The 12,500-nt window shown below is 48.9% G+C and overlaps 1 protein-coding gene across 1 annotated transcript in view; it reads left to right on the forward strand.

Annotated features, from left to right (window-relative positions):
* fras1 (Fraser extracellular matrix complex subunit 1) overlaps positions 1-12,500 on the forward strand; it is a gene marked incomplete at both ends in the record, with an annotated part of 162,135 nt that overhangs the window by 96,710 nt on the left and 52,925 nt on the right. Inside the window, 4 exons of the mRNA XM_084439588.1 lie at positions 1-67; positions 3,939-4,106; positions 8,030-8,170; positions 9,352-9,495. The exon at positions 1-67 is cut by the window's left edge and continues 74 nt beyond it. Of these exons, the coding sequence (XP_084295714.1) occupies positions 1-67; positions 3,939-4,106; positions 8,030-8,170; positions 9,352-9,495 (520 nt within the window). The remainder of the gene's footprint in view (positions 68-3,938; positions 4,107-8,029; positions 8,171-9,351; positions 9,496-12,500) is intronic.

A 12,500-nucleotide genomic window follows, 5' to 3' on the forward strand; every position in this document is an offset into this window, starting at 1 on the left:
CTGAGCCAGGGCCTGTGTGTGGACGTCTGTGGCGAGGGCTCGTACCCTCAGGACGGGGCGTGCCAAAGTAAGACCGCCCACGAGACTCAGAGACACAGAATACTACTGAATCACACTGAGGGGACAGATTCCATACAGAATACTACTGAATCACACTGAGGGGACAGATTCCACACAGAATACTACTGAATCACACTGAGGAGGGGACAGATTCCACACAGAATACTACTGAATCACACTGAGGGGACAGATTCCACACAGAATACTACTGAATCACACTGAGGAGGGGACAGATTCCACACAGAATACTACTGAATCACACTGAGGAGGGGACAGATTCCATACAGAATACTACTGAATCACACTGAGGAGGGGACAGATTCCATACAGAATACTACTGAATCACACTAGGGAGGGGACAGATTCCATACAGAATACTACTGACTCACACTGAGGGGACAGATTCCATACAGAATACTACTGAATCACACTGAGGAGGGGACAGATTCCATACAGAATACTACTGAATCACACTAGGGAGGGGACAGATTCCACACAGAATACTACTGAATCACACTGAGGAGGGGACAGATTCCATACAGAATACTACTGAATCACACTAGGGAGGGGACAGATTCCATACAGAATACTACTGAATCACACTGAGGGGACAGATTCCATACAGAATACTACTGAATCACACTGAGGAGGGGACAGATTCCATACAGAATACTACTGAATCACACTGAGGAGGGGACAGATTCCACACAGAAGACTACTGAATCACACTGAGGGGACAGATTCCATACAGAATACTACTGAATCACACTGAGGGGACAGATTCCATACAGAATACTACTGAATCACACTGAGGAGGGGACAGATTCCATACAGAATACTACTGAATCACACTGAGGGGACAGATTCCATACAGAATACTACTGAATCACACTGAGGAGGGGACAGATTCCATACAGAATACTACTGAATCACACTGAGGAGGGGACAGATTCCACACAGAATACTACTGAATCACACTGAGGGGACAGATTCCATACAGAATACTACTGAATCACACTGAGGGGACAGATTCCATACAGAATACTACTGAATCACACTGAGGAGGGGACAGATTCCATACAGAATACTACTGAATCACACTGAGGGGACAGATTCCATACAGAATACTACTGAATCACACTGAGGGGACAGATTCCATACAGAATACTACTGAATCACACTGAGGGGACAGATTCCATACAGAATACTACTGAATCACACTGAGGAGGGGACATATTCCATACAGAATACTACTGAATCACACTGAGGAGGGGACAGATTCCACACAGAATACTACTGAATCACACTGAGGGGACAGATTCCATACAGAATACTACTGAATCACACTGAGGAGGGGACAGATTCCATACAGAATACTACTGAATCACACTGAGGAGGGGACAGATTCCATACAGAATACTACTGAATCACACTAGGGAGGGGACAGATTCCAAACAGAATACTACTGAATCACACTGAGGAGGGGACAGATTCCACACAGAATACTACTGAATCACACTGAGGAGGGGACAGATTCCATACAGAATACTACTGAATCACACTGAGGGGACAGATTCCATACAGAATACTACTGAATCACACTGAGGAGGGGACAGATTCCATACAGAATACTACTGAATCACACTAGGGAGGGGACAGATTCCACACAGAATACTACTGAATCACACTGAGGGGACAGATTCCATACAGAATACTACTGAATATCACTGAGGAGGGGACAGATTCCAAACAGAATACTACTGAATCACACTGAGGAGGGGACAGATTCCAAACAGAATACTACGGAATCACACTGAGGAGGGGACAGATTCCACACAGAATACTACTGAATCACACTGAGGGGACAGATTCCATACAGAATACTACTGAATCACACTGAGGGGACAGATTCCACACAGAATACTACTGAATCACACTGAGGAGGGGACAGATTCCACACAGAATACTACTGAATCACACTGAGGGGACAGATTCCATACAGAATACTACTGAATCACACTGAGGGGACAGATTCCACACAGAATACTACTGAATCACACTGAGGAGGGGACAGATTCCACACAGAATACTACTGAATCACACTGAGGGGACAGATTCCATACAGAATACTACTGAATCACACTGAGGAGGGGACAGATTCCATACAGAATACTACTGAATCACACTGAGGAGGGGACAGATTCCATACAGAATACTACTGAATCACACTAGGGAGGGGACAGATTCCACACAGAATACTACTGAATCACACTGAGGGGACAGATTCCACACAGAATACTACTGAATCACACTGAGGAGGGGACAGATTCCAAACAGAATACTACTGAATCACACTGAGGAGGGGACAGATTCCACACAGAATACTACTGAATCACACTGAGGAGGGGACAGATTCCATACAGAATACTACTGAATCACACTGAGGGGACAGATTCCATACAGAATACTACTGAATCACACTGAGGAGGGGACAGATTCCATACAGAATACTACTGAATCACACTAGGGAGGGGACAGATTCCACACAGAATACTACTGAATCACACTGAGGGGACAGATTCCATACAGAATACTACTGAATATCACTGAGGAGGGGACAGATTCCAAACAGAATACTACTGAATCACACTGAGGAGGGGACAGATTCCAAACAGAATACTACGGAATCACACTGAGGAGGGGACAGATTCCACACAGAATACTACTGAATCACACTGAGGGGACAGATTCCATACAGAATACTACTGAATCACACTGAGGAGGGGAAAGATTCCATACAGAATACTACTGAATCACACTGAGGAGGGGACAGATTCCAAACAGAATACTACTGAATCACACTGAGGAGGGGACAGATTCCACACAGAATACTACTGAATCACACTGAGGAGGGGACAGATTCCACACAGAATACTACTGAATCACACTGAGGGGACAGATTCCATACAGAATACTACTGAATCACACTGAGGAGGGGAAAGATTCCATACAGAATACTACTGAATCACACTGAGGAGGGGACAGATTCCAAACAGAATACTACTGAATCACACTGAGGAGGGGACAGATTCCACACAGAATACTACTGAATCACACTGAGGAGGGGACAGATTCCATACAGAATACTACAGAATCACACTGAGGAGGGGACAGATTCCACACAGAATACTACTGAATCACACTAGGGAGGGGACAGATTCCACACAGAAAACTACAGAATCACACTGAGGAGGGGACAGATTCCACACAGAATACGACTACGTTGTGCGCCGTAGCTTCACTTCTGGGAGCCCTGGTCTCTTTTCTCTGTACTCCCGAGTCAAATCAAATCACTTTCTCTTTCCTTCAACGTTCATCATCTTCAATGTTCCCAGGCAGGGGCGGACTGGCCATCAGGAGCACCGGGAGTTTTCCCGGTGGCCTGGCGCGCCAACTGGCCTGGCACGCGGTGAATGGCCTGCGTACTAGCCTACTCCCGGGAATCCCTCTCTCCCCCCAACTCATTAATTTACATCTATTCATGTTGATTCTTTTGAGTTTCCAATAAAACAAGGTGCTTTACTTGTTTTACAACTCGTAAGACATCCTACAGCACATATTACGCATGAATGTGTGCTTAGAAACAGTTTGAGTGAGAGGGCTAATTTAGGGGCTAACCATCCATTCATCCTGATTAGCATTGCTAATGCTAGCACGCCTCTACTTGACGTTCGACTTAATGTGGTTTTAAAGACTGTCGGGGGGGGGGGGGGGGTAGATGAATGGGAGAGCAAAACAGCTGAATGCTATGTGTGTGTGTGTGTGTGTGTGTGGGGGGGGGGAGAACTACCCGTTTAAATCCTTCTCTCGTCCCCCAGACTGCCACCCATCCTGCAGAGCCTGCGTGGGGCCCCTGTCCTCGGACTGCACCGCCTGTCTGAAGCCAGAGGAGGCGCTGCAGCCGCTGGCCGCCCACGCTGACCACGGGATGTGCGTCGCCGTCTGCAGGCCACGCCTCTACCTGGACGCCAAACACACCTGCCGAGGTACGCGTGGTACACAGAGAGTGTGTTTGTGTTTCAAGGATGTTTATTTGTCGTGTGTTTGCGCGCGCGTGTGTGTGTGTGTCACTTCTCTGTGTGTATTTAATATTCCGTCGACCATCCACACTCAGAGCTTAGTTTGAGCTTTGCCAGTGTTCTTTTGATTCCTTTTCTGAGGGAAATGTAATCTCGCTGATCATAATCCTTGTGTTGAAATGTCCCAAACACCTCCTGTACCCCCCCTCTAACACCTCACCCTCGAGCCGGGCCCCTCAGAGGTCTGCCAGTGTGAGCGAGCCTGTCTACTGTACACAGATGTACCTTTGGCTGATAAAGACCTGTGTTAATCCCCATCTCGGGCCCAGCTATAGCTTTCATTCACTCAACCCATGAGCTCACGGCTTATCTAGCAACCGTCTCACAACACTCAGGCTATCATTAGCGGGGGGAGACTAGCTTTTTTCACGAGTCCCGGCGCGCGTTGGCGGTCTCCCTTTACTGCATCCGTTCCCCACCGTGAGAGAGAGATAAGTGCTAGTCTCCAGCACGCCGGACGCTGTTTACAGTCTCTCTGTGAGGCACTACAGCTCCCACAAACACAAAAATTGCAGAGTAGACTCTGGAATGTACCGTGTGTCGCTTCCTGTTAGTTCACTCTTCCCGGAATTTTTTTGCAGGGAAGAAAAGGACATTGTTTCCACAACTCAATCCTCAGTGTAAATCATAGATTTGTTTTTCATCAAGGCCAGACAAAATAATAGTCAACTTCTAGCGCTTGCAAACAACAAACATTAAGAGCTAGGAACAACCCAAATATTCTCACACATTCCACTATTTCTTTAGGATTACCTTCAATTGAAAATCCATACAACCTTCAAGTGGCTCCTTGCCCCTTAGACAATAGTGAGATCTTGAGGAATCAGAGCGTGAGGTTGGATTTATGGTGCGTTCGTTTGTGATCGGACGTGGCAAGTCGCAAGTGGCAAAATACCTACCTCCGACCTGTGTGCATTCGAGCTATAGCGAATGATATGATGATGATATGATATGATATTGAAGTCAGCCGGCAACTGGGGGCTGAGAAACATATCCGAATTTGCGGCGAGGAAGTGCGAGTTCATGCGGCGTTTTATTTAATCATTCCTAGTAGCAAGTTGCAATTTGCCACCTCCCAGTAATAAACGAACGCAACATTAATACCTTCTCTAGCTTCAGTTCAACTCCTTGCGCTCCTATTGGCTGTGCTTGTGAGTGGGGCTAGCGTTGGGGCTATGGGTAGGATCTGAACACAGCGGGTTCAGTGTCGGGGTGCGTTCTAGGTTAAGACTGACCAGGAGTCATCAATGGAGTCTGTTGTGTTTTGGGATCGTGCTCAGACCGATGCTGGGGCCCCTCAGGGCCACTGCCTGCAGGGGCGGGGCCACACACACACACACACGCACACACACACACACTCGCGGATTTATACGCTCACACAGATGCACACGCACAACATTTACACACACTCACGCACACGGGAAGTACAGGAAGAATACAGTCATACATTCACTCAGAGATCACAAAGACAGACAGATAGGATGTAAAGACTGCAGGCCAGGGAGTAACATCACACACACACACACACACACACACACACACACACACACACACACACACACACACCTCTGCTCCGGTGACAGATCGTGTGTCTCAGGGAGGAATTTCCAGCCGGTAAATCCCTCTCTTCCATACTCAACATGCTCCGTAGAGAGAGATAGTCAGTGTTGAGGGATAAACACCGGCCAGCGTTCAGGGTCACCCCGCCCACCTCACCTCACCATCCCTCAGACACCCAAAACAAAGAAATAAATCACCAACACATCGATGAGCGCCTCAGATTATTACGCGTCGGGCCTTTTTGAATTTATTTCTCACACCAAGTCGGAGAGTGACTTTGAAAAGTACCTGAATCAATATGCCCCCCCCTCCAGACGACAGGTGAAACATCTCCCAGATGCAATAAATGGAATGAAGGCTTCCTGGGCGGCGGCCATCTTTGTTACTCGCTCCCCCCTCTCTCTCTCTCAGCTGTGTTGACAGCAGCGTTGTTTAATATGCCCCCTGCCTCAGAGCTGCTAGCGGGGGGGGGGGGGGGGGGGGGTAAACCCAATTAGGGAAATAGATGGTCTTTTTCCACACGGATGACAAGTTAAGCTGCCTAGACGGACGCAGAGGAGAACGAGGATTAACAGACATGGAGGAGGAGGAGAAGCTTTGAGCGTCCGTCTGATTTGACGCTCGATTCTCCTCGTAGGGGCGAGGCGGGCTGGCGCACGGGATGGGCAGGCGTACACACACACACACACACACACACACACACACACACACACACACACACACACACACACACACACACACATCCCATCACCTTCTCTCACTCTATCTCTCTCTCTCTCGCGCGCTCTTTCACGCGCACACACACACACACACACACACACACACACACACACACACACACACACACACACACACACACAGCGAGGTTCCTGCCATTAAGCCCTAGAAATAAGGCTGTAGCCAGACATGCACACATGTCAGCCAGGCTGGGAGGTAGAGGCTGGCCTCAGAGAGAGGCCGTGAGGTAGAGGCTGGGAGGTAGAGGCCGTGAGGTAGAGGCTGGGAGGTAGAGGCTGGGAGGTAGAGGCCGGGAGGTAGAGGCTGGGAGGTAGAGGCTGGGAGGTAGAGGCTGGGAGGTAGAGGCCGTGAGGAAGAGGCTGGGAGGTAGAGGCTGGGAGGTAGAGGCTGGGAGGTAGAGGCCGTGAGGTAGAGGCTGGGAGGTAGAGGCTGGGAGGTAGAGGCTGGGAGGTAGAGGCTGGCCTCAGAGAGAGGCCGTGAGGTAGAGGCTGGGAGGTAGAGGCTGGGAGGTAGAGGCTGGGAGGTAGAGGCCGTGAGGTAGAGGCTGGGAGGTAGAGGCTGGGAGGTAGAGGCTGGGAGGTAGAGGCCGTGAGGTAGAGGCTGGGAGGTAGAGGCTGGGAGGTAGAGGCTGGGAGGTAGAGGCTGGGAGGTAGAGGCTGGCCTCAGAGAGAGGCTGGGAGGTAGAGGCTGGGAGGTAGAGGCTGGGAGGTAAAGGCTGGGAGGTAGAGGCTGGGAGGTAGAGGCCGTGAGGTAGAGGCTGGGAGGTAGAGGCTGGGAGGTAGAGGCTGGGAGGTAGAGGCTGGCCTCAGAGAGAGGCCGTGAGGTAGAGGCTGGGAGGTAGAGGCTGGGAGGTAGAGGCTGGGAGGTAGAGGCTGGGAGGTAGAGGCTGGCCTCAGAGAGAGGCCGTGAGGTAGAGGCTGTGAGGTAGAGGCTGGCCTCAAACAGAGGCTGTAGGGCCCCAGGGAGAGGCTGTCTGCTGCTTGTCTCTCTCTGCCACACCTAGACACTTGTGACAGCGCCCTGAGGGGAGGGAGAGAACACTGATTACACACACACACACACACACACACACACACACACACACACTCCTGCACGCCCGCACGTATATACACACACACACACACACACACACACTCCTGCACGCCCACACGTATACACACACACACACACACACACTCCTGCACGCCCGCACGTATATAAACACACACACACACACACACACACACACACACACACACTGCAAGTGTGTACACGCACGCACACACGCACGCACACACACACACACACACGCACACACACACACACACACACACACACACACACACAGTCAGAATCTTGGTTTGTCAGAGAATGTTAACTGTAATTTTCTCCTACATGCTCAACGACCAAAACATGGAATTGAAGCCATTACTCAAGCGCTGTGTCCATTTAAAGCCAATAGAAAGGTTCTCTTCTCTCCAGCTCAACTCAGGTCGCTGTGATTGTGTTTGTGCTGTCGTACTATCTCAAAGTTTCCCTTTCTCCCTCTCTAGAATGTCACACTTCCTGTCTGCAGTGCACGGGAGGAAGTGCCCACAACTGCACTTCCTGTGTCCCGCCTACTGTTCTCCAGGAGAGCCAGTGTGTCCCCAGGTGTCCCCAGGGCTTCCACGTCCAGGACAACGCCTGTCACGGTGAGGGGACTCCGTCAATACAAACAACCACGGCAACCGTTACCACTAACAACCACAGCATGGTGTTTTCCTATCATTGAATGGGTGTTCAGTTTTGAGGCGTGTTTAGTTTTCGAGCCAGGGGAGTAGAGAGTATACGATACTATAGGATAGTATAAGATACTTTGATCTCCATGCCACAAATGTTCCTGTTATCTGCAGTTAATTCAACAAATGAAAAATAATTCAACTTGATAGAATGTTGAACGTGCTATTTGTATCTTTGCTAAAGATAACACAGAACTACTAGTGCATTAAAAACCATAGGAAATAATTCCGATTCAGATACTTATTGTTACATCCTTTGTACAAGTACAGGGGAGTAAAATTCATGAGTGAAAGTGAAATAGTTTGCTAGCAAGGTGCACTGAAACACTATGCACTTCATCATGTTCTTACAGCACACCGTTACTATGACTGAGCTGTTCCTCAGAGCGGTGGCTCCATTTCTACCCGTGAGAATCAGCATTCTCACTTCAAGTCTGAGCATTTTTTAAGGTGCCACGGAAAGTCATTTTAATCCCAAGTTCACACATTCCGGGCAAAGCCTCCCCTGTTCTGAAGAATCTGAGGTACTTAATCACCGATGTGTGCTTCTTCACCCCCAAGCGCGCACCTGCACCACGCCACCAGAATCTGCAAGAGCGTTTTGAGACCGCGTTGACTGTCAGGGAATCTGTACTCATGTAATCTGTGCTCAGATAATACCTTCCAATTGGGTTTCTAAAGCAGCCATTCTCAAGGCAGTGGAGGCAGTGGTAGCCTACTGCCAAATGGTTAGAATAAAATAAAATAAAGTTTGGAAATGTACAAAGCTAGTTATTTTTATATCTAAATGTACTCAAGAATTTAAAGTTAAAATGCATACTTTCAATGATCAATTAAGTCTGAATATCACTGTGTCGATCACATCCGAATGTGATCAGCTAGCGTAGCTTGCTAGCGAACGTTCCCTCGGATGCAAACTCTCCCTCGCCGTTAGAAGTGACGGGAGGGGCCCGGGTCCAGTGACGGACTGCCGTTTTTTTTTTTCTCATGTATTTGGGGAGGTGGTCCTCAGAATATTTTTGAGAGCCCCTGGCCTAGCGGACCTGGTCATACTCCTGAAGAGCCTCTGTCCCCTCTGTCCCCTCTGTCCCTAGCGTGCCACCCGTCCTGTGCGGAGTGCTCGGGCCCCTCCCAGGCCGACTGCCTGTCCTGTGGCCCCCGGGCGGCCCTCCACAACGGCTACTGCAGATCCGACTGTCCCGAGGGCCGCTACCTCAACTCCGCTGGGGTCTGTGACGGTGAGTGGGTGTGTGACGGGGCGGGGCTTGCGTGTGCGTGCGTTTGTCTCTCTCTCTGTGTGTGTGTGTGTGTGTGTGTGTGTGTGTGTGTGTGTGTGTGTGTGTGTGTGTGTGTGTGTGCGTGCGTGTGTGTGTGAGTGCGACGAGCTTGTTTGACCTGATGGGAAATCCATTTGAGTGGGAACATCCTGGTTATCTTGGCGAGCGTCCTGTATGTGAGCCAGGCAGCTGAGGCCCAGCTCTCCTCGTTCTGCCCCCAGACGCTCACAGAAAACCCTCAGGGAATTCACTTCCTCCAACTTCAGGAAATCCTTTACTAACGTTTCGCAGTCATATCCTCATCATATAACTAGAGTTTGAAAAATTTGAGATCTTGACAGTGTTGGACAGACATTGAGAAATGGTCCTCTAAGTAGATTCCATCTGGTCCTACATATATTATGTATTTAGGTTAGAGGCGCAGTCTGTGACTGGGGACTACTGTACATTTACTGTACTTTCTGTGCTCAGCCAATGAGTCTTACGACACGCTGTGAGTTGGATATAACGAGCCTCCCAGGAGGGTAAACGGGGTCTCCAGCTACAGAGTGCAGGGGCGAAAGTGAGGCCCCGTTGTGGTCGGTGATGGCGGTTCTAGACGGACATTCATTCCATATTCAGTAAACGCCTGGTAATGATTCACAAGATCTAGTTAGTTCAAACTCAGTCCCCCCCGGACCGACGCTGAAGCTGCTCCTCTTCGAAGGAGGGGAGAAGGTTATTTTCATCTTCCTAAACAATCCGCCACGCTTGCCTTCCCCATGAAATGGCATCCCCATGTCTGACTGACTAATGTGGAGCCCCGCTCGTCAAGCCCCTTGAGGTTTTTGGGGGGTTTTCCTGGCATGTCTTTTATAATTTAAGCGTTCTTTGTAATGTATAATTTGTATCAACGTTATTGTTGTTGTGTTTTATTTTATAATGTGCCAAATCAAATCAAAACAAATCAAAAAATGAAAAAACTATTAGCGTCTTTGGCACAGAACGTGACGAACTAGCGTACCATACACAAGACCAATTGAAAAGGGGAGATTGAGTGCATTTGCTTAGAGAGGCCTCGCTCTCACCAGGTCCCTGGATGGAAGCTGAAATGAATTGTATCTATCTGGAAGCAGGTAGAGCAGATAAACCCGTCCCCTCGGGAGCGGCCGGCTCACACAGCTATCACAACCAGAGAGCATGTGTTCTAATGATTACCTCCCCCCACTTCTCCCCCCGTCACTCCGGCGCTCAGTCCAAATGGGATCTGATCCAGGCTCTGCTCAGTCCAAATGGGTTCTGATCCCGGCTCTGCTCAGTCCAAATGGGTTCTGATCCTGGCTCTGCTCAGTCCAAATGGGATCTGATCCCAGCTCTGCTCAGTCCAAATGGGTTCTGATCCCGGCTCTGCTCAGTCCAAATGGGTTCTGATCCCGGCTCTGCTCAGTCCAAATGGGTTCTGATCCCAGCTCTGCTCAGTCCAAATGGGTTCTGATCCTGGCTCTGCTCAGTCCAAATGGGTTCTGATCCCGGCTCTGCTCAGTCCAAATGGGTTCTGATCCCAGCTCTGCTCGGTCCAAATGGGTTCTGATCCCGGCTCTGCTCAGTCCAAATGGGTTCTGATCCCGGCTCTGCTTGATCATCCTCATCTAAACCGTTAATGAAGGATGCTGCAGAGAACGACCTGCTCATGCTTTCTACCTCGCCCTGACGATCCTGCTGTACTCAACCACCCCTCACACACACACACACACACACACACACACACACACACACACACACACACACACACACACACGTATACACACACATTCACACATATATACACACGCATACACACAAATACACATGCATGCACACACATACACACACACACATGCATACACACACGCACACGCATACACACATACACACATATGAACACTCATACACACACATGCACACACACGCACACACTCACACACACACACACACACACACACACACACATATACACACACACACACACACCCACCCACACACTCTCTCTTACTGCCTGTGATATCCTACCCATAAACCACCTTAACTGGTATGAAAGCTTTCATTTCATGCTATCAAGGAGCTATAGGGGGAATGTGAATTGGTTGTCTTTCCCTCATCCTATCTCTATCTATCTCTTTTATATCTCTCTCTTCTCTTCTCTCTCCATGCTGGGACTCAGTCTATCCATGGATAGTGCTGGCTAGATTCATGTTACATTATTAGCTCCGTGATTCTAGCTAATCGAGCAAAGAAATAGCCCAAGCGATGCCGTGGAAACTCACTCCCTCTCCCACTCCTCTCTCTCTCTCTCTCTCTCTCTCTTTCTCTCCCTCAAAGTCTTTCTACTGAGCCCTGTGCCTAACAGTGAAATGCATTCTGAATATTCTCTCAGCATAAAGGGTACTATTAAGAGCTTAAGATATTGTGAGATATTTCCTTCAGGAGTTAAAATTACTTCTTTTTTTTTTAAAGACGCATGACGGTTAGGGTATACAAACGCGTTATGAATTCAAACGCAGTACATATGTGCATACATTTGCAAAGGAAATCGTCTCTTGCCCCATTTGGCAACACTTACTGCAAGGATATGACAGGAATGGGAGTTGAATGAAAATAAATATCTGAAAGCAAGTCCCATACGGGTCATACCATGTCATTCTAAAACGGTAGGGGTATCCCAAGCAAGTCCCATACGGGTCATACCATGTCATTCTAAAACGGTAGGGGTATCCCAAGCAAGTCCCATACGGGTCATACCATGTCATTCTAAAACGGTAGGGGTATCCCAAGCAAGTCCCATACGGGTCATACCATGTCATTCTAAAACGGTAGGGGTCTCCCAAGCAAGTCCCATACGGGTCATACCATGTCATTCTAAAACGGTAGGGGTATCCCAAGGGTCCATTCTCCGACCCTTGTGTTTTCTCGAATGCGGCCATTTCTCCAGCCACCCTGTTTGCAGTGAC

The sequence above is a fragment of the Borostomias antarcticus genome (assembly GCF_949987555.1).
Source record: "Borostomias antarcticus genome assembly, chromosome: 6".
Taxonomy (NCBI): domain Eukaryota; kingdom Metazoa; phylum Chordata; class Actinopteri; order Stomiiformes; family Stomiidae; genus Borostomias; species Borostomias antarcticus.